The 22,095-nt window shown below is 41.4% G+C and overlaps 2 protein-coding genes across 6 annotated transcripts in view; one reads left to right on the forward strand and one right to left on the reverse strand.

Annotated features, from left to right (window-relative positions):
* The first annotated feature begins 533 nt into the window (after positions 1–533).
* Positions 534–9,875, forward strand: STARD5 (StAR related lipid transfer domain containing 5). Of its 2 annotated transcripts, none has more exons than XM_042474229.1 (6): positions 534–625; positions 2,846–2,895; positions 3,790–3,922; positions 5,004–5,121; positions 6,311–6,404; positions 7,556–9,875. In XM_042474229.1, the coding sequence occupies exons 1-6, from the start codon at positions 611–613 to the stop codon at positions 7,701–7,703; spliced, it is 558 nt and encodes a 185-aa protein (XP_042330163.1). In that variant the 5' UTR covers positions 534–610; the 3' UTR covers positions 7,704–9,875. The 2 variants fall into 2 exon arrangements, with proteins under 2 accessions (XP_042330163.1, XP_042330162.1); XM_042474228.1 differs by lacking the exon at positions 534–625 and adding an exon at positions 1,389–1,645.
* A 101-nt stretch (positions 9,876–9,976) lies between these two features.
* IL16 (interleukin 16) overlaps positions 9,977–22,095 on the reverse strand; it is a 38,448-nt gene continuing 26,329 nt past the window's right edge. For all 4 annotated transcript variants that reach the window (XM_042474227.1, XM_042474224.1, XM_042474225.1 and 1 more), the window contains exons 16-21: positions 18,675–19,776; positions 17,144–17,327; positions 14,775–14,876; positions 12,725–12,974; positions 11,879–12,004; positions 9,977–11,077 (exon numbers count right to left, since the gene is read on the reverse strand). In XM_042474227.1, coding sequence (XP_042330161.1) covers positions 10,881–11,077; positions 11,879–12,004; positions 12,725–12,974; positions 14,775–14,876; positions 17,144–17,327; positions 18,675–19,776 — 1,961 coding nt within the window. In that variant the 3' untranslated portion in view covers positions 9,977–10,880. The remainder of the gene's footprint in view (positions 11,078–11,878; positions 12,005–12,724; positions 12,975–14,774; positions 14,877–17,143; positions 17,328–18,674; positions 19,777–22,095) is intronic.

The following is a 22,095-nucleotide window of genomic DNA, read 5'->3' on the forward strand; positions in this document are numbered from 1 at the left end:
GACCGCTTCAGCTGCCCTGGCTCAGTGCTAGGGAATCCTGGGAATTGGCATTGATTGTGGCACCAGAGCGCTCTCTCTCAGAGAAGGCTAAACGTCTCACAAAAACTACAGTGCCCAAAATTCCCTGGCATTGAACCGGGGCAGTTAAAGCGGTCTCAAACTGGATTATTTCTGCGGTGTGTTTTGGACCTACGTTTAATTGTTGTAAAATGGGGAAAGGGTGGTATATAAATACAATAATTACAATTACAATTATGGTTATTGTTACGGTGGCAGTTATTCCTGGAGTTTTCTGAAGTGTTGAAATATCGACATTTGCCCAATAAAAACAACTTTTGTGACACTAGTGCACTTTTCATACTGTGTGACCTTTGAATTTCGTGAGTCGTGACTCTCCTCTTCGTTCCTTTTCTAATGCAAGTCCTAAATCTTGCGCACTGTCATGCTCTTTGTGCTCACATGCACTTTGGACTTTCCATTTTCAATTAAATGATGCGCAACGGAGAGGAGAGATGTCACAACGGAGTCAAGTGCTGCCACCACAGATAGGCATCAGCCGGCGAAGGCAAACAAAGCGCCAGCGTTTTAATAACTCTTCATTAGCAAATCTATGTTGGGGATCAATGTAAGCATTATTTGAAGCGAGGGTTATGAAATCAGCAGAAAGCGCTTTCTCAAAGAGGAGCATGGGTTTGTTCCAGATTGAGCCCTGCTTAGAGTCAAAATGACAAGTCACTAACAAAATAACCAGTTGTAAAAGCTGTGTGTGTGCACACTTGTGTTATTATTATTATTAGTAGTAGTAGTAGTAGTATACTTTATTTATATAGGGCTGTAGATTTACACATATACATACAAACAATAACATCGGTAAAAGTGAATCCTGCCAATGGCGTACATTCTACAAAATACGTATAAATAATAATACAAGATAGAATTAGATTTTTAAAAAGCAGACAAATTTCAAAGATCAAAGATCAGATCTCAGATAACCCTGAAGTGGTCACAAAGAAGCATTAACGCGCATTTTTTTTACTTCTGGGATTTCAGCGACAAGGCATTTCCAATATGCGCCGTTGTGTGTGGTAGTCATTTGCTCAATTCCTTGCCTTTTTTTGAGGGATGCTTTAAATGCGCTTTAATCTCTCTTTCAAAATTAGCCCCAGTGGGATAAACTCCTTAGCGTTCATGGTAGTTGTTGGTGGCGGTCTCCCATCCAAACAGCCACCAGGGCTGGCCCTGCTTAGCTTCCCTCCCCAATGGAGTGCCCTCTGCCAGTTTGATCTGTCTGCTTTCGGATCCATCGTTCGGAGGGCATTTTTGGAATGCTTCCTGGGCAGCAGGAGGGAAAGGAGGAGGCGTCCGGGCTGCTGTCCTTGGTTTCCTCCGCTTTCCATCCGGTTTGGCCACTTTCTGGGCTCCAGGCGGAGGAAGGGAGGCAGCAAGCCCGGCCTCTTCCCTGGGCTGGCCCCGGTCCCTCCTTCCTCCCTTCCAAGCCGGCAGCTCCGCAGCCACAAGCGGGACCCTTCCTTCTGTGCTTTGCAGCATGGGCTCCCCTGCAGCATCCCTGGCCCTCTGGACGGCGGAGAGGATGCAGGGCTACCGCAGGGACCCCCCGGGATCCTGGCGCAGCTCCAAAGCCTCGGTGAGGAGGAGGAAGGAAGGGAAGGGAAGGAGGGGGAGGGAAGGGAAGGGGGCCTGGGTCGGGAAGAGGGTCTCTCCCTGCCTCTAACTCTCTCTGGCTCTCTCTGTCCCTCTCTGGAAAGATACACACACACACACAAATACATATAGGTACACACACACACACATATACACACACATATACATACACATACACTTTTACACACACACACACATATACCTTTATATATACATACACACACATTTTTATATACATATACACATACATACATATATATGCAGGTAGAAACACACACACACACACTATATACACACACACACACGCATACCTTTATACACACACACACACACACACACACACACACTGAGCCATATATATATATATATATATATATATATATATACACACACACACACACACACACCAGGCTATATGTGTGCATGCATATATATATATATATATATATACACACACACACACCCCAGACCCTGTGTGTCTTGTTTATGTGTGTATATGTATGTACCCCAGACCCTGTATGTGTAGGTGTGTGTGTGTGTGTGTGTAAAGGGTGTGTGTATGTATGTGTGTGTATATACATGTGTATGTGTGTGTGTGTGTATATATATAAAGGGTGTGTATGTGTGTGTATATACATGTGTATGTGTGTGTGTATACACACACACACACACACACATATACAGAGGGGGGCCTGGAGTACATCTATACTGTACAGTACATCTACACACACACATAGTGCCTTTTAGGTTATTTGTGTATTAGTGATGATGGGGATACAGAAAGTGAGGAAACCACATTATTTTCAGGCATCCATGGCCTTTCAGGAAAGTGCATTCTAGATCCTGGAAAGATGTGAACAATCACAAAGACTGCATTTCTTGCCCTCACTAACATAAGTGGAATATTAAAACAAAATGTCTTCAGAAACAAGAGGTTAGAAGCCAAAACAAATCCCCTGAAACCTTTGTAACAATTCTTCTATTTCTGATACATTCTGGCAAATGAGTATAAAGTATATCTATTTCTTGTCTTTCCTTTCAAGTTGTCTCCAACTTAGAAACAACTGATGGTTGTAAATTTCAGAAACACTTTACCTAAGCGCAGTTGTATTTTTAAAAAATCCTATTGAATTAGGTCTCAGGTGTTTGTTTTTCTAAATGTCTTCTTCTTCCATCTCCCTAGAATGAAATCACAATTTCTTGGAGACCATCTACAGAGTTTCATGGCAACCTGTAAGTAGAACGCATTTATCATGTAGATACATGATAAGATTGTACCCGCTTTGGTGCCTTTGTCATGTATTGCTGCTGCTTTACCTTCCAAGCCTGTTAATTTAAAGAGGAATGAAGAATATAACATGTAGCTTGGTTCATCATAACAAGAAATAGTTCCAATAATGGAAAAGAAGGAGTTAGGTTGAGGATGGTACAATAGTCAAGTTCACCCTTTTACTGAGAGCCAACAGTGGACACATGGTTTCCCTGCCTGTTTCGGACTACACTGTTATATACTTTTAATACCACTTTAAATGCCATGGCTGCATCCTATGAAATTCTGGGTTTTGTAGTTTGAGGAGGCATTAACGTCTCTGGCGCAGAATTATAAATACTGTATATACTCAACTATAAGTCAACCTTGTGTATAAGTCAAGGGCAGGTTTTGGGGCCAAATTATGGATCTTGATATGACCCATGGATAAGTTGAGGGTAAACTTTAGGGGCCGTTTCAGACCATACATGGGATGTCACACTTTTTGGTGGTTTCTTATGTAAAACAAACAGAGAAAGTATTCCTAGAAGAAGAAATCTAGCCAATCAAGGAAAATGTTATGCTAAATTCTTTAATATGCTAGTTTACTACATCCAGGGATGTATGTGTGTGTTTATGTGCCTTTAAGTCATCTGTTGACTTACACTTTCCCCATGAATTTCACAGGGTTTTCATAAGCAAGGAATACTCAGAGGTGGTTTTGCCAGTTCTGTATACAGGACCATTAGAAAATATGTAGTTTGGATCAGAATCCTTCCACTTCACAAGCCAGAGAGAATGTGGTTTTCAGAGTGCTATCTGGAGGCAGATTTTGATTTCAGTTGTCTGTTGTTGTTGTTGTTTTATTCTCCCAAAAGATATAAAGCAGAAGGAATTATACCAGCAAAACCAGAAGATGTATTTAAATGTATACGGCCAGAGACTGACGGACTTAGACAAAAATGGGATCAAAATGTGAAAGAAGTTGCAGTCATTGAAACAATTGATGAAGTAAGTGTACTATAGGCTTACTTATACAAGTAGCAGGTGGCTGAATAGTTTTACTTAAGGTCCTACTAGCAACCTTTGCCATTGCATGGCCAGTGGTCATGTTGGGGAATTTTGGCCCCATACAGACAGCCCAAAATAAAGCTGCTTTGGGTCACTTTGGAGGTATGCTGTTTAAATGATGCATGCATCCTAAGAGTCCAAAAGCTGCACCAAAGCTACACTCCAGTCCTTAGGACTGGATCGTGGCGTTGGCATGGCTTCCGGACTCTTAAGACACACGCATCATTTAAACAGTATACCTCCAAAGTGACCCGAAGCAGCTTTATTTTGGCCTGTCTGTATGGAGCCATAGACACTTTTAATAAGAGGAAGTGGTGGAAATGGGATACGCCTTATTATACACCATGCAATAGTTTTGGTTGCTGACTGGCTATCCACTATCATAGATATTAGTAGCCTACATCCAAACGTGAGCACGAGTGCTATTTAAGAACTATAGTTGCTGACTGGCTCTCTTCTACTGCTGAAATTAGCAATCTGGAATGAAGCCATTGGGTGTGCCTTATTACCTTGGAATCACAAAACTGGCATGAATTATCACTGACTATACCAACTTTTACTCATACAAATTTTAGTAGCTAGCCAAAAAGGAATCATGTGTTTGAAGCATCAGTAGCCAATAATTCCTGCCACATCTCACTGCTAAATAAATGCTTCCAAACCCTAAACCAGATCAACAACTGAGTTTCTGTAAATAGAAGCAGTAGCTGGTGACTGCTTAGGAACCCTACCCTTTGGTCTCCCCAGCTTTAAGACAACGTTTTTGGGAATAACACACTATGCTTTTCTGGAGTTTGAGCACCTTTTGCTACAATCCTACAACATGCTGGTGGAGTAGATGTTTATGAGAGGCTGAGGAAGTGGCTGCTCCCTCTGTTCAACTGTAGAATTCTGTATTGGTTATCTCCTTCCTCAAAGTCCAGAAAAGGTACACACAGTATAACCATCCAGTATAGAGTATAAAAAGGTAACCCTGTACAATATAACTCTGTACAATATAACCCTGGTTTGCACTTTGCAGAATATTTGCATCGTTAGAACAACTACACCATCGGCTTTCATGAAGATCATTTCCCCAAGAGAGTTCATAGATGTGGTCCTGATTAAACATGAGGATGATGGAACTATAGCAAGCTTGGGTAAGATCAAAACACCCGGTGTGTTAGTCTTGTAAGGTACCTAACACCCAGGTGACGAGTGTACACCTGATAAATTTCGTAGCTCATTTTTCTCTGTGTTTATAGAATCGTAGAATCTCAGAGTAAGAAGAGACAACAAGGACCATCCAGACCAACCCTCTGCCATGCAGGAAGACACAGTCAAAGCACTCCTGACAGATGGCCTTCCAGCTCCTGTTTAAAAATTTGAAAAGCTCAGAATACCACTACTGTTATAGTTAACAATAAGGATGGGTAGCTGAGCAAAGAACCATAATTTGGATTATAAAATTGCTTTAATAAAATTCCTTAAACACTGGGGGAGAAAAACCTTCCAAAGAAGGAGACTCTGCTGTGCTTTGAGATGTTCCACTGAAGAACATGTCTCACCATCAAGGGGTTCTTCCTAATGTTTAAAATGTCTTGAATCCATTGCTCCATGTCTCTTGCTCCTTCTTCCTTCTGTGGAAGCAGTTGATTCTTCTCACTGTTTACTTGCTTATTGGGGCCAAGTGAACAGGCTGATGCAGCAAGGACAAGCAACAGCAGTGCCAAAGATTGGCACGGGTCTCTTTTCTGTGGTGTGTGAGGCTAGCAGCCCTTGAAGCAGCCCTGATTGGAATAACAAGTATGAAACAACAATCCTTGCAAAATATGGCCCTTTCAGAGCAGATGGTTGCGTGCACATCATCAAATGAATAGACAGTGAGCAAGTGAATTAGTCCTAGAGGTTACCCTTATTTGTCTATTTGAAATAGGAGTGCTGGTTTTTTAATGTGAATTCCCAGCATTCCTGAGCTAGCATCCTAAATGTGGGAAATTGTGAATTATAAACTCCACCCCACAAAGAACTTTCCCAAACTCTCCTTAATCTCTGTCATGCTGTGTCACAGATGTCTGAACACTTTTACTTGTATTTACTTGAAATTAGTAGCCACCCTTTTTTAAGTCAAGAAGGGGCAAACTGGGGACTGTGAGCTGCATGTGGTACATGGGACCCTTAAGTGCATCCCCTGAAGCCCACCAACATTGGGCGCCACCTCACATATGCTGGTTGAATACAATCATTCTGCTATTTTGTGTTTGCTATTTTATGAGGCTTTATTTTCTTCAAAAATACTAAGAAGACCTTGTCTTCTATGTGTGGTTTTATTTTTATTTTTTCTCACAGCATCCCATGTGGATCATCCGCTTTGTCCTCCGCAGCCGAATTATGTGCGAGGGCTTAATTATCCCTGTGGCTGCTTCTGCACTCCTGCCCCAGGGTAAGATGGCTGAGTTACGTTTTGCTATCAGAAACGTGTGTAGTGATTGTCTGTTGTTGCAGTTGGGGGCAGGATTACAACACAGCCAGACAAAGAGATTTTGCAGCACCTTTGAAACTGACTGAATGAGACAGGTTTGTAGCATACGCTCTTGTAGCTTGGGTTTACTTCATCAGATGCAAGCAGACCCAGTCTGCGAAAGCTTGTGCTACAACTTCTTTCTCTCAACCAGTCTCTAAGGTACTATAAGATCCCTTTGCATACTGATACAGACTAATGCTGCTATGTCTTTGCATAAAGCTATACAAAGGGCCTATACAGATGAGGAAAAAGGGGCGGCCCAGATCATGGCCGCGCCAACCAAACAGCACTGCCATGACATGCCTGGAAAAAGGAGCCATGAAACATGAAACCACTGCCAAGGTGGCATTAGTGCCCTGGAGAAGCACAGTGATGTCCCTTGTGTGTTGAGCATTTGGACGCAGTGCGGGAGACATGTCATCGTTGCATGTGCCATATAAAAGTGGTGCGCAAAGATGGCACCTGGACAATGTGGTAGGGCTCAAGAGCAGGTGGACGCTCCGCTCTCACAAGCCCTAATTTTGGCCCCAGGCCAGCGCATAGCGCCAGTCTATACTGAACCTAAGTTTACACACCATCCCATCCAATGTCAGATTGTCGGGTGGGAGAAGAATTTGGTGGGAGTCACAGTTAACTTGTTACAGGCAATGTGGTTGACCAATCTATAAGTTTCTTCCAGCTGCTTGTTGCAAAGACTTCTGGGAAACTATAGCTATTGAAGCCATTCTGTTAAAAGTTTTGGGGATATACAGCATTATTCTGCTGCATGTCCTAACTCTTAAATGGAATCTCCATTTTGGAAAGGTGTTTGAAATTATCAGAATACTTAACTAGGTGATCCTTTGGTCTTATCCAGAAATACTTTTAAAAAAAAAAAAAAATCTCACAGACTGCAATTTCAGACTATCTAAATCCTGAGAATTGAAGACAAGTTGTAGCAAAATGACAGTTTTAAAGAAATCCTGCACAAAATTTATCCATAAACAGCCTTTCACTTGCAGAGTCTGCATTGCTGTTTGAAGAGTTATGTCTGTTGACTTGACTGGGGTTTCTTCTTTGTTTCCCTACAGGGACCCCAATAAGACTCATCTCATCAGTTTCTTTCAGACTGATCTAGGTGGTAACCTCCCACAGACGGTTGTTGAATCCTTCTTTCCAAGCAACATAACTGGTTTTTACAGCAGCCTGGCCAAAGCAGTGGTAAAGCTATTAGCATAAGGAATAGCTTTCTCAAGGGAATGTGTTGCATGGGTGTGTCTCAAGGGTTTGTGTAATTCTGCTCTTGCATTATGCAAGTGTAAACGCACTAGGTGCAGAGTTCAGAATCATGTCGGTCTCAAGGTATGATCCAGCAAAAGTTAAGAGACCCCTTAAAATCCCAATTGTTCTTAATTGGAAACACTTCAACACATGCCTTGAGTCATTGAGGCTTAAACTGCAATACTTTGGTTCAGTCTTGTTTTTAGAAAAGAAAATCCAACAACAACAACAACAATATTTATATCCTGCATCTCTGTGCAACACAACTGAAAATATTCAGGTTTTTATTTCATAAGAAAGTCTCAAAAGTGCAAGCAATGCCTAAGTGAAAAGACCGAGGAAAATTTCAGGCTTCAGTTTAGATATTTGTTGTTCTTAAGATGAGAAGAATAGTTCAAAAGAAAAGTGCACTTGATATCTTTTGATGCACTATCTTCCACAAAAAGATTTAAAAAGCAGGGGATGGAATTGCTGTGGTTTGGTGCAAAGAGACCAAGCCTAAAACTGTGAGATTCCAGTTCAGCAGTGGGCACATTGTGGCCTCTGCATGTTGACTACAAACATCCATTCCCAATGCTGAAGGATGATGGATGTTTCAATCCAACAAATGTCTGGGGATCACAGTTAGACTACTCATGTTCATTATTCTAGCACTCTATAACATGTCTGAACTGTGTTTTTTAGTATAGTTGTGATCCTTTTTGAACTAAGACTGAAATTTTGCATCAAATATGTAACCACAATGGCATTGTTTTACTTTATCTCCCCATCTGACCAATGCAGCCCACTAAAAAACCTGTCAGCCATCTTGAGCGGCAAAGGTCTGTTCTGCTGACAAGCAAGGAACTCCAAGATCATGTAACCAGCCTCTCTGCCAACAAGTGATACTATGAAGAGCAGTTGCAACAGAATCCTACAAGGGTCCTTACTTCCGCTCCTCACAGTATGTGCAGTGGTGGGAGAGGGCTGGTCATTCATTCCTTAAGCATCCTGCTTGCCAGCCTCAGTTGCTCAGGACAGCTGCCTGGCTTTAGAGGTGGGTTTCACATCACCAGCCCTCTCCCTCCACTGCACAAGGTTATTTGTGGTTGCAACAATAGTGCCACAATCACAAATAAGAATATGAAACAGTGTCTTAAATTTAACTTATAACATTGTAATTAACAGGATACTAGGATAATATTTTACATTAATACTGGGCTTCTTGGAGCCCCACCTTGGATCTCTTTGACACATTCTTGAGCTGTAGTGCTTACTGCCTCAGTCAGTATTTCCATGCTGATCTAAGTAATGCCAAGGGTAACACCCACGTGTGTGTTTTTCAATTATTTAGTTTAACAACCTGGAGCAGGGCTCAGCCAAGGCAATAGCTATGGATCTCCATCCTTGATGGTATATCAACATGCCATTAGTGAAAAGGTGCCTCCCTTTGTGAGGTGTGCGAGACGTGAACCAAGGCAGTGCAGAGCCATACCTTTCCAGAGTTGGTGATGGTAAAAATGGACAATATATCTTTGCCCATGAGTGCACAGGGAACTCTGCAATACATGCCTATCCTCATAAGTTTGATGAATAAAGTGAATGGAATAATCAATAAAGCGATGGAGAAACCAGGCAAGTTCCTATTCTTCTGAAGGCTCAGTATGTGCTAGTTGGAATCTAACAGGCCATGAATTTGATACTTGGCCATATAAGTGGCTCCATTCCTGGGTATCAGAAGGACAAGCTTTAGTTTAGCATCCATGTTTTCTGCATGCTATGAGATTTTCGAGAAACATCTAAACATCAGAAGCTATTTCCCAATAGTAAGAGCTATTTGGCAGAAGAACGGAATAATTGTCTGGGCAAACAGTGGGTTGTAGAAGTATTAAAGCAGAGGCTGAGTGGACGGCCATCTATCAGGGATGCTACAGCTGTCTCATGCACTGAACAAGAGTTTGCACTTGATGACTTTTAAGGTCTTATTGAGTTCCACAATACTGTTCTTTTGTACCACAGCTGCACCATGCAGTTCTGCTGACTGTATATCTCAGGTAATAATGCTGTCCTACCTAAGAGAATTGTTGAAAGACACTCTTGTATAATTAGTGTTATGTAGATTAAAAATAATTAAAAATGGTGCTCCTACAATAGTTGCTGTTGTATTACATACTTGTGTCATTGTTGAAAGTCTGTAAAACACAGTTGACCACAACCTTTATACCAGGGTTGGCAAATGTATTCTTGCACTGCAACTCACCACATTCTTCACCTAAGGACTGAGTGGCTGAATTGCAATTCAACAATATATGTGTGGGGGCCTCACACATTTAACACAATTACTTACATAGCGGTAGCCAAACAAGTCTTAAAGGAGTTAATTAAAAGTAGATGCCATGTCTTCGACACCACTGTTCTTTTCTTCCCCATTACCAACCTGCTTTATGGAACAGCTTGCCTAATGACAAGAGCTGGAGTTTGCACAAACATTTTGGTATGGTTTTGTAATGAGTGGATCTGGGAAAGTTTCTTGCTTTTCAATATTTAAAGCAACAGCCATTTATTTGGATAGCATGGAACAGAACTGAAAGGTGTTAAATCACATGCACAGTATTCCACGTGAAAGCTAGGGATGCAATTGTTCATTCCCATCCATTCTGTAATGTTGATAGAAAAGCAGCTACATGTCTTCAAGTGCAAGAGGGGCCACATGGGATGCCTCATGTTTAAATGCACCATCGAGTCTGCTTACATACTTCCTGGTCTGACAAGAGAATTCCATATAGCCAGAATCTTTTTCCCCATGCCACTCTCCCACACTGGAAGAGTATTATTACACATCTAGGCTCAGTTAATTTTCATGGTATCAGTTCTACCATCAACCTGATTTGCAGGTTTCTGCTTGGGCATCCTTTGTTAATAGAGCCTTTTAAAATTAACTTGCTGCTGCTGCTACTTTATTAACAGTGAGACCACAAAGGAGTAAACATTTCTAATGCACCTAGTCTTCTCTGTTCTCAGTCCTGCTCAACTTTCTCTCAGCTTACAAAAAAGGATCTGGCCATGGGTGACTAGATCACCTGTACTTTGGGAGATAAATGAAAGCCTTTTAGCCTTGCCTTAAAATGGACAGATCTGTTGTTACTAGTACTACTGTTACTCCTCTCCATGGTGAGATCCAGCTGTTGTGCTGGTGGAGGTTTTCCTCTTGATGACTGCAGTAACTGGCCCATCAGGTAATGTCTTGATGAAGTTCCATGCTTCAAAACGGGTGAGGCCTTGCATCAGATTCATGTGCACCTGCAGTAACTCATCTCCCGGCTGAACAGCAGGGCTGTGTTCTGATCCCGCTCCTAAAGAAAGCCATAGGAAACAGTTACATTGTCATAAGTATAATTTACAACATTGCAGCTTAAGTGCTTACAATTTTTTGACATGTGTCTTACATCAACCTGGCCCAGTAAAAAAAATAGGTAGCCACTGCAATTTCTTTCATAAATTTTGCTTGATTGTGCGGAAGACCCTTGTGCAAAACACACTTCTGCAGTTAATGGATGTCTAATGAGCATCCGCTAAACTGGGACAATGTAAAAACCATGGAATGGAAAATGGCTCTGAATTCAAAATTGTCATAATGCTGATGTTACTGAACCCCCAATGTGGTTTTCTTGCCCAGGAATCTGTCCTTACCTCTGCACTACTAATATTAAAACCCCTGTTTGAAAGCTTACCTTTTTTTGTGAAGCCTTTGAAATATTCCTATCTCAGCTGAAGCAACAGATAATCAATGTCCACCCAAAGTCTTATACAACCCTCTGAAGACATCTGAGGTATCTGTGTCCTTGCTCATCCAGCCAGATGTGAGAAATAGATTTTCCTCTGAGAGCTGCATTTGGCCCCCAAGTATTCCTTGGAACGTGGGGAGGGCTCTGCTAGGGGCTGTATGTTGGCAGTGGAATCAGCAAGTGCCCAAACTGTACATGGGCATCCCCATCTCCCCAGTTCTCTTTCTCTTCCTGCTCAGAAAAATATACATGGCTATTTCTTGTGGGGGGGGGGGGGGTGACTGCTTACCAGAGGGTTTTTGAACCTTGACTATAGAATGTAGAATGGCAGCTTGCCCATCCTTATTGCAACCAGCCTTACATATGTACCTTTAAAAATTCGGTTAATGATGATTGGTTTATCTCCATGGATGGAGCCTTTCCCTCCTTCCAAGCTGAACCCTAAACCAGCAGATGTCTTCTCCAGAGTCACCATGAAGATCAGGTCTTCAGATGCTGTATCAAAATACAATATTGTCAGAGGAGAATAGGTTGCAGCCCAGTGGTAGAGCACATGGATTCCGTGTCTCAGGTGTCAGGTTCAGTTCCTAGCATCTCCAGCTAGGACTGAAAAAGACCAATGTTTGAAATTCTGGAGAATGATTGCCAGTCAGCTTTTGCCAGCCTTCCCTAAATTGCTGCCCTACAAATCCCATCATCCAAGGCAATCTTGACATGCTACTTGAGGATGGTAAGGATTGTTGATTAATACACCAGTAAGATACCAAGTAAGGAAAGGCTGGCATAGATAATACTGTGATGACATAGACTAATGTTCTGACTTGTGTAAGCAACCTCCTTACATGAGAGGAGCCATAGCTCAGTGGTAGTATACATGTGGTGCTTGCAGAAGGAATGATTCCATTCCCAGCATTTCCAGGTAGGAAACTGAGCTTCTGATGAAGATTAGTAATGCACATCATCTTTGTAAAGCTTTCTTGCCAGTGCTGATGTTCCCTGTAATGTACAGTTTTGGAGTACTATTGCATCTATTTGAGCTCTTTCTGAGTTCATGCAATACATCTCCACTCACAAATTCCTGTTGTCCAAAGATATTTTTAATTTGCTTTAAAAACAAAATGCTTGTGCAGAGCACGCCTAAGGTGCAAACAATTTGTGTTTCACCTCTGAGTGTACAAAGAGCATCTATTAAATGTCACTATCAAATATACTCACTACAGTCTGTTGAATTTTCTCCTCCTGATGACACAGAAGACTCGAGAGAAGTGTTGAGGCTTCTTTTTCTCTCTTTGGACTTCTTTGTAACAATAACTGCCTGCTTTGTCTGGCGAGCTTTTCGCAAGATCTCCAGCGCTTGGTGGTGAGTGGAGCCTTTGAGAGACTTCCCATTAATTGATAAGACTTCGTCTCCTTTCTGAATCGTTCCTTCCTGCGATGCTAGTCCACTCGAGAAAACCCTGTGCACCTGTTAGAAAGCCCAACCAAACACACCAATCAAAAGTTTGCTTGTCACGTTTAATAGTCGGACGTTTTCATTTTCAAATAGGATTGCAATGTGTTTCATAAAACCTCTTTGTAAAGTTGCTCACTATTCACTTCATCATCCAAATATGAATATGAAGGGGGGAAATACAGATTTTAGGAATTTGTGAATGGGCCCAATTTTCATGAATAGCTAGGAACTGAAAGGTGATGGGAGATGGTACTATTAAAGATGCAGATTTGCACCTTAGGCGTGCTTTGCTCTACTGACTGGAAATGTAAAGGATCGCATTTTGAGAACCATTATAAGGTGTCAGAAAGGCAAATATTTACACTATGACTATAACTATGACTATTTATCTTAGAGATGTTGTGGAGTTTTCTTTTCTTTCTGGCTCTGCAGTTAATTTCTTAGCCAACTCTAAGAGTTACTTTACACAACATCTCTATATACCATTTCTGTTTCAGTCTCCATCATGTGCATGTTATTTAAGTGGCAAACGATAGCAAGGAGCCTTCAGTAGTTTACTTTATTCAGTAATTTACTTTACTAACTAGCAACCTGCTAAAATTCTTCATAGTTTCTCATTTGCACTAAGTGACAAACACTAATGGCTGAGTATTAAGGCCTGGCTTCCCACAAAAGCAGACTTAGGAAGAGAAAGGAAGTGAAAAGATTGGTTTTGAGTGTAAAGCTAATGTAAGAGCACCACGAAGCTTTCACTGGGTCACTGGTCCAGGCTGCAAATAATGAAACATTGCCCTACCTGACACTCTGGTGGTTGGAACAATTTAGTTTCTTCACATGCAGACATGGAAGGAACACCTCATTACCTCCTAAAGGTATCAGAGCTATGGATCTTGATCTTATCAACTGCCAGAATGTAGAAGCTAGAACTCTGATGGTAATCTAACCTCAGAGTTTCTGGGAAAGGATTCAGCTGTACTTTGGAGACACCTGGCAAAAGTGTAGAGTCCATGAGAATGATAGGATAACTAACAATTATCTAAACTCAAAGTCTTTCCTTGTGAAGTGCTTCCATACATCCAGAAGAATTATGACACAATATTTACAAAGAGGTAAACAGAGTTATTAAGTTATGCACAACCTGCTCTATTTGATCCATTCCCTGGCATAAGGGAGGGCAACTTGCAGACCACCTGAAGTTATTCAGTTATAACTGCTCTCAACCCTCACCACTGGTGCTAAGGGGACTGTGTAGTACCACAGCATCTAAAGGACTATTTGTTCCTCACCTTAGCAAGTGCACAGTATTTAGCTGTAACCAGAACTCATTTGCTAGGGAGGAGTACTTAGAATTCTCAGAGAGTTTTGATGCCTCAATGTGCTACAAATCCTTGGCTTCCATCACCTGCTGCCATGGCAGTTAAAGTGGAATCATAGTGCTATAACTGTGTAATGTGAAAGAGACCCTTATTTTAGAGGCAGCCCCAGAGGCCTTTGGAGGTGTATTTCTCCTACCTTTAGTTGTGTGTGCGTGCAGTGAAACAATGTCATTAAACAATACAGAGCAATAATTCATAATAATTTTAAAGATGTGTACATACTAATACATTAAATCAACAATTATTTATTTAGGTAATTTTAATTTTTAAATAATACATATAAAATTTGAGGAGTGATGTTGGCTCTGAAGGGAAGATCGCTCTCACCAGAAGCCTTAACTGATCATTTGCAGAGGGCTTTTGAAATTAGACCAAGGGCCATACACAATGCTAGGTGTGCTCTGAAATGAACAGTTGTCAGAACAAGGTTACCTACAGTAATGTCTTTGTTTTCTAGGTCTACTCCGCCAGCTAAACTGAATCCAAGCCCAGCACCTTCTTCTTTATGCAGAACTGTAACATGAATCTCACTGAGTTGCTGTGCAAAAGGGAGAAGAAAAAACCAATTCTCAGTCTTCAGCACAAAGACACAATGCAGCATAGGTTTAATATACATTTATAGCTAAATCACAGAATCATAGCATTGGAAGGGATCCCAAGGGCCACCTGGTTCAAACCCCTGGCTTGCGGGAGAACACAGTTTAAGCACTCCTGTGATATGGCCATTTAGCTTCTGTTTAGAGAGACTTCCAAAGAAGGAGGGTTCACCATCCTCCAAGACAGTCTATTCCAATGTCAAACAGCTCTCAATCTTTAACAAAATCTTCAAATGTCTGGATGGAATATTTTTTTCTGTCATTTAAATCCATTGCTACATATTCTGTTCTCTGGAACTGCAGAAAACAAGCTCAGCCCACCCTCAGTTTAAATGTCTACATGGCATTTAAAGCTGGTTAACATATCACCTCCCAGTCTTCTTTTTCCCCTGCTGAACATACCCTGCTCCCTGAGTTGTTCCTCATAGGACTTGGTTTCTAGACCTTTGATTATCTTGGTTGTCTCCTTTGAACACGTTGCAGTTTGTCCTATCCCTGTCAAACTGCGATGCCAAAACATACCATACCCAAAGCAGAATACAGTGTTGGTACTACTTTCCTTAGCTTGAACACTTCTGTTGACACAGTTGCATTGGCCCTAAATGTTTGTCTTTGGTTTGTCTTTGGTCTAACCCACCACTGGAATGCACCTCCCAAGAACTTCTCTGGTGAAACTTCAGGGTGAAAGAGGTTTCTGAACCCTTGGTTTATCCACTGTGCACCTTAACTTGGACAGGTATGGGAAGGGCACCATTTGCTGCCAACAGTCAGTTAGCAAGATGTCTGGGCCAGCATTAGATCTGGTCTTTATATGCATTAGATCCCAGAATGTGGCTCATGGGGGACAGCAGATAATTTAAGTGGTATCTTAAAAAGAAAGAAAAAGAAAGAAAGAAAGAAAGAAAGAAAGAAAGAAAGAAAGAAAGAGGAAGTCCCACAAGCCTAATGATATGCCTGCCACAGAACAGGAAGTTTCACCAGGTGCAGTAAAAGAATAAGCTTCACTTACCAAAATATCTTATTTGAAAAATAAACCCTGACCTTTTTTTTTCACCTTATAAACTCCCCCCGCCACACACACACACATTTTAAACTATTTTGGTCCTCCCGTCCTTTAAAAAGAAATCTAAAATAACAAATGTAGGGCCTTTTCATACATTCCAAGACATTGCCATATTAGTCTGGAATATCATTATGCAAAGAGATCTTGTAGCACCTTTGAGACTGACTAAGTGAAAGACATTGTAGCATAAGCTTTCATAGAGTGGGTCCGCTTCCTCATCTGAGGAAGTAAGACTCGGCTTACATAGAACATTCTCTGTGGGTTTGCATATTTCAAGGATTTGCATAGTCAGGTATAGGGGTTGTCCACATGGGCCAAAACCCCCGTGTTTCCTCCAGCCTTGTATTGTCCTGTTTAGACAATGCAGGCCAAAAAAGTCACAAACAAACACAGGGCCAGGATCAGGCCAGATCCTAGCAGACCAAACATGGACCCAGTGGATCCAACCTGGTTTCCAGGGATAAACAGCCTTAACCCCGGGGTCAATTTGACCCGTGGTTTGCCACAGAGTTTCCCATAAACTCTGCAGAAAGCCTAGGCTGTTCAAATGGATCTCCTTGCTCTGCCATCACTCCTACCATGTCTGATGCAGAAACGGGGCACCTGGCCACATGGGTGCAGCCAGACACCCTGTTTCCACATCAGACGTGATGATGGGGGATTTCTCAGTAGGTGCAGCAAGGTAAGGAGTGCACAGTGGTAGCGAATCCAGGGACAGTGCGAAGATGGGGATGTGTTTATCTGCCCATCCTTGCGCCAAGCTGGGGACCTAGGCCAGAATAGCATTTGCTCAGCCTGTGCTATCCTGGCCTGTCTGCTTAGCCCCATATTCAGCATACTGATCTTCCTCTTCCTTAGTTGCCTCTACGTGCTCACCTGCTATTCTAGTAGGTAATGTCAGCAGTGATGAGAGCAATGAAAAGGCATCCACTTGCCTTGCCTGCTTTTTCTGGGTATATAAAGGACCAGGTAGGAGAAGGTTAGGAAATGGTGGAGAGGACCAATTGAGGAAGGGGAAGACAACTGTGAACACCTTCTTGTGCCTCCCTCCCTCTCTCCACAAAAAACAATAATGACCCTGATTTTAAGACCAATGGACATAGAAGATCTTGGGAAAGCTGGAAGCATCTGAAATAACAGACATACCTTTAATGTAGCCTCATCTAAAGACTTCACCTCTTCTATAAGCTTTTCCAGTTCTTCAGGGGTAAGGAGGGAGATGACAGACTGTCCTGAGACACCCAAAGCCTGGGGTAAACTTCGGTCCTGCTCATCATCATCTTTTTCATTATCTGACAGACATGCACCATAATCTCTCAGCTCAGAGAGGCTAGTCAAAGGAGAAAACAAGAAATGTTGAACGATGCCATAGCAAATCTATACTGCAGGATATGTAGCAGGGCTATCACCCCCTTCAACTGTTCCAGTTTGGAAGAGACAACTCAGTTTAATCCTCTCCCATCCCTTTGTCTCATCTCCTTTTCAAATGTCCCAAGTTCTCTGTCCTGAAGGAGCAGGTGGCCAATTTGCAAAAAGTGTGGCTCATCTTGGCTACTGTTCTCAAGAAAGAAAGAAACAAGTTGGGACATGAAAGATGCTGGTGTGGGGAGGTTCTCAATAATGTGTACTGAACAGCCTCATGTGCCCTGTCTAAAACAAAAGATGCACACAAGTAGCCTTGAGTTATGCATGCATATCTTACCAACAAGATTCCAGCCTGTGGCTGCACTTTTCAGATTTCTTATCATGTCTGAGAGCTCCTAATGATATCTTCCTTTCCTAACTGAAAACTAAAAAGCCAAGATAAGGCACCACCAGTCCTTTAGAAACAAAGAAAGTTTAAAAATCTTTATGCCAATTGCCTTTCTCTTAAGGGTTTTTACCTGAGCTGTTGAATGAGCTTTGGTTTAATTTAAAGACATAGCCATGTTAATTTGGAAAATCAGTATGCAAAGGGATTTTATAGCAACTTTGAGGTTCACTGAAAGAAAGAAGCTGGTAGCATGAGCGTTCATAGACTTGAGTCTAATTCCACAACATCTGTAGACTCAACTCTACAAAAGCTCATGCTACCAGCTTTTTTCTTTATTCTCAAAGGTGCTAAAATATCCCTTTGCATTTGTTTTGCTTTGTTATTGATCTTAATTGGAGGGCCTAGTTTCAGTTTTATTGTTTACTCTTATTAGACATGATCCTGCTTGATCAGACACAGCTATGACGACAGAGATCTGTCATCATACCTATATCTGACAATGCCTTTTCAGCCAAGCAGACTCCAGTGGAAGGGTTTCTGAAGTGTGCCAATTTAGGATGCTGGGAAAGGACATTAGCAGCACTTTCACAATCATGGGGTGCATCAAGAATAGGTAGCTGGAGAGACCCCCTCAGAATCCTGACACAACTGCTTCTCTCAATGTGTCTTGTGATATTAATGACAGAGGGACTGAAACCTTAATGGGTTCTGATCTTTCTTTTAGCACTGCAACTCTGGGCAAATTTTACAAACAAATTATGACTGGAATTTGGGAGGACATCTGGGGCTGCATAAAATTAATAGGAATGTCAGGTTACATTGTGGTCCTTCCGTTGGCTACATCTTGCCTAAACTGTTAAACAGTCTGGGGAATTATTTCCTAATAAATCAAGATGTTAAGAATTGCAAACATGGTGGTCTTACTTAAGAGAAAAGCCAGTGTCTGGAGAATAAGCAGCACTTGCATGGAAGGGAGCTGAACCATTGTCTTCTGAGTCAGACTTTGGGATCCCATCTTGTGACTTCCATGGGTTTTTCCCAAGACATAGTGGAGACTGAGGAAGGGAATGCAATGATTTCATTAAAGCTGATGAGAAGTGGTTGCTTATGGAATCAATTTTACTGCATTTTTCTCCACTGGTTTTCAGCATCTCACAGGACTGCGCTGATGTAAGTGGGAAACTGCGTGCTCTTTGACTTGGCATTTTTTTAATTTGTGAAAAAGGTTCTGTGTTTTGCAGTTGAAACAAATCCAGAGAACACTCGGTGGTGGCGGTGTTGCTTCTCTTTGGACTAGACACATATTCCTCTCTTGAACTGCAAGACGAATCTATGCTACTTGCATCTAGAGACAGGTGAAGGGAGGTGTTTTCAGAAACTTCATAGTTATCAGTGTTGCTGGTTGAAACTTGGTGAAAATGAGCTGTGGCCCACTTGGGTTCCTTTCTATCAGGAGATGCTTCCTTCTGAACCAACAGCTTTGGGCTAAGTTTTTGGTTTCCCTTCTCTTGAGCTTGAGGAGTGCCCAAACTTTCAAAGGAGCTTATTCTTTGCTTTATTGATGACCCTCTAGGTGAGGCCCGAATTACTCTGGAAATACAATCCAGTTCATTGTCAGACACGTTCTGATGGTGGTCATCAACATTTTTGAGAACTGTTGTATTTGACTTTCCTTTCTTCAAGCTTTTTAGGCTTTGACGAAACCAGGCTGGTTTAGGTGCTACCGGGGGACCTTTCTTCACAAAATCACTTTCATCAGATGACCTCAGTGCTTCTGAATTGACTTCGTCTGTGTTTGATCTTTGAAATCCTGCTTCTGGGCAACTGGAGGTTTGATTACCTTCATTTGTGTCTTTGGCATGGTGCAATCCCAAAGGATGGTCATCTTCTAACATACTGGGATTAAACAAGCTTTTTATGCAGTCAGAAATTCTAACCCAAGGGTCTTCAGTTGCAATCTCAAGGCTATAATCTACCTTTGTCTGTCTTCTGAGAGCAGGTCTTTGAGCTGCTAGGACAGTCTTTCCTGGGTGGAAGAAAAGATGCTATCATCAATAAATGCAATTGATAAAAAAAAATCTCCCCAAATGCTTCTGTGTTCAAAGTTTCTACCAGATATAAGCCTTGTTATTATCTTGCTTTACAAATTGGCTTAGTACCAAAGAAGTGGTCGTATCATTAGATGGCTAGTCAGCCTTGATAATACCAATGACCAAAGGGAATGAGTGAATCACAGACATTGAGGGATCTTTAGCAAGATGACAAAAACTTGATTGTTTTTTTTTGTTTTGGAGAAAGCCACAGAAACCACAGCCATGAAGACATATAGGAAATTGCATCAAAGAATTATGTTTCTCTTCTCTCTCTTTCCTTTGTTTCACTCTTAAAATGCTTGAACATGGTTTTCCTAACTTAAGTCAATGACCTTGAATCTCACTGGATTAACTTTGGGCTAGTTGCTCTGGGGCAAATCCAAACAGGGCAAAAGTTACAATATCTGTTTTTGATAGTACACTGTTGTTCTCACATTTAATTTTTTAATTCATATGATGCACACAACCATCAGTAACTATCATTTACCATTTCCGTGAAGTAGCATCATCAGTAGCACCTTTTCGTCCATGCATTAAATAAATAATAATAATAAAACTTTATTTATAAACCGCCCTTCGAAACATCAGGGCGGTTAACAGCAATAATAACATACATCCAATACAAATTTTAAAAAGTGCAATTAAAACAATAACAATACTGTAGTACAATAACACTAAAAGAACTTGTGCCAAATCACAAGCTACTAACAGAGGGGGGGAGAGGGATTGCCAAAATCCTAGATCATTTTTTGCTTAAGAGAGTTTACATATAGATAGCAAAGTAGCAGTGCCACTAAGAAATCCTGTTAGTGAATTGCAAAGATGCATATTGGGACACTGGCAAGCATGCCCAATGCACATTGGGATGATGCACATTAGTGCATGATGCACATCGTGTGTAATGTACACCAGTGCATGGTGTGCACTGATGTGTAATGTGCATTAGTGTTCAATATGCATTGAGCACTTTGCCAGATCTGCTACATAGTAACGTACAGCAGCCCTCTACTGAATATAGACATTACGAAATGGAACAGTTCTAACTCCTGCATATGTAAGTCTAGTTATGAACACATAACTCCCATATAGGATTTTGCTGGACAAGTTTAAGATTGAAGTAACCGCAGTTGCTTCTTTGAGTTATGGGTTTTGCTGTACCAGTCTTCTTGTTCTACTTTCATATTACTCTCATTCTGAGTCATGAACAGAATCTTGGCTCCTTTCATTTCCTCAGCCACACTCGCACATTTCTCTCCATGCTACAGCAGCTATCATGTATAAGCACCACCACCTCCTGGTTCTTCTCACCAAAACCCCCTTGTTTGCCCTCCCACCTATTCCTTTTGTTTCTCAAGCAGCAGGTCTTCTGATGAGATAAGACTTCAGTCTATCTGTGCTGAAATTGTAATCTATGTGTTCAAGAACGGTTTTAGTGGGGCTTACTCCCACCAAAGAAGTAAGACTGAAATTACAACCTCAATAGGCACCAGCTTAGGTCCTACTGTAAACAGTCAAGTTTACTTCTAAGCAGACAGTCTGACCAAAGAGAAAAATAAAATTGCAGTCCTATGTGGGCAGCCAGGGTGGCATAGTGGTTTGAGTGTTGGACGACAGACTTTTACACATGGTATATTTTGATCTTGTTCTAAAGAAGACACTTGATAGATACCTGTAAAGGATCCAGATTTGCTGCAATTTCTACATATATACCTTGATCCATCTAAAGTTAGCTATGGTTAAGGCTGCAATTCACATTTGCAGCCTAAGAATAAGTCCCATAGTGCTCAATAGGTTTGAGCTCAGAGTAGACATGAATAAGATTGCACTATATGATTGCAATTGTGGGACACGGTTGTGGAAATACCTCCCTGTACACAATAACACTCAAGTAGGCATGCAGGATTTGTGCTGTACATCAGATGAAACAAATCAGATGCTAAAGCTCTAATCTTATTATTCTTTGTTGTTGTGTGCCTTGAAGTTAATTCTGATTTATGGCAACCCTAAGGTGAACCTATCATGGGGTTTTCTGGGCAAGATTTGCTCAGAGGAAGTTTGCTATTGCTTATCTCTATGGCTGAGAGAGTGTCACCCAGTGGGTTTCCATGGTCAACCGTGGTCCAACACTCAAACCACTATGGCTCTCATTTCTTGGGTGTAAACTCCTAAAACTTTTATTATCAGCAGACATGAAAAGAATTGCACTATTAAATAATCACAACCTAGGTAATCCATAGATGTCAATGGAATGA

This window comes from Sceloporus undulatus, chromosome 6 (assembly GCF_019175285.1).
Source record: "Sceloporus undulatus isolate JIND9_A2432 ecotype Alabama chromosome 6, SceUnd_v1.1, whole genome shotgun sequence".
NCBI classification, from domain to species: domain Eukaryota; kingdom Metazoa; phylum Chordata; class Lepidosauria; order Squamata; family Phrynosomatidae; genus Sceloporus; species Sceloporus undulatus.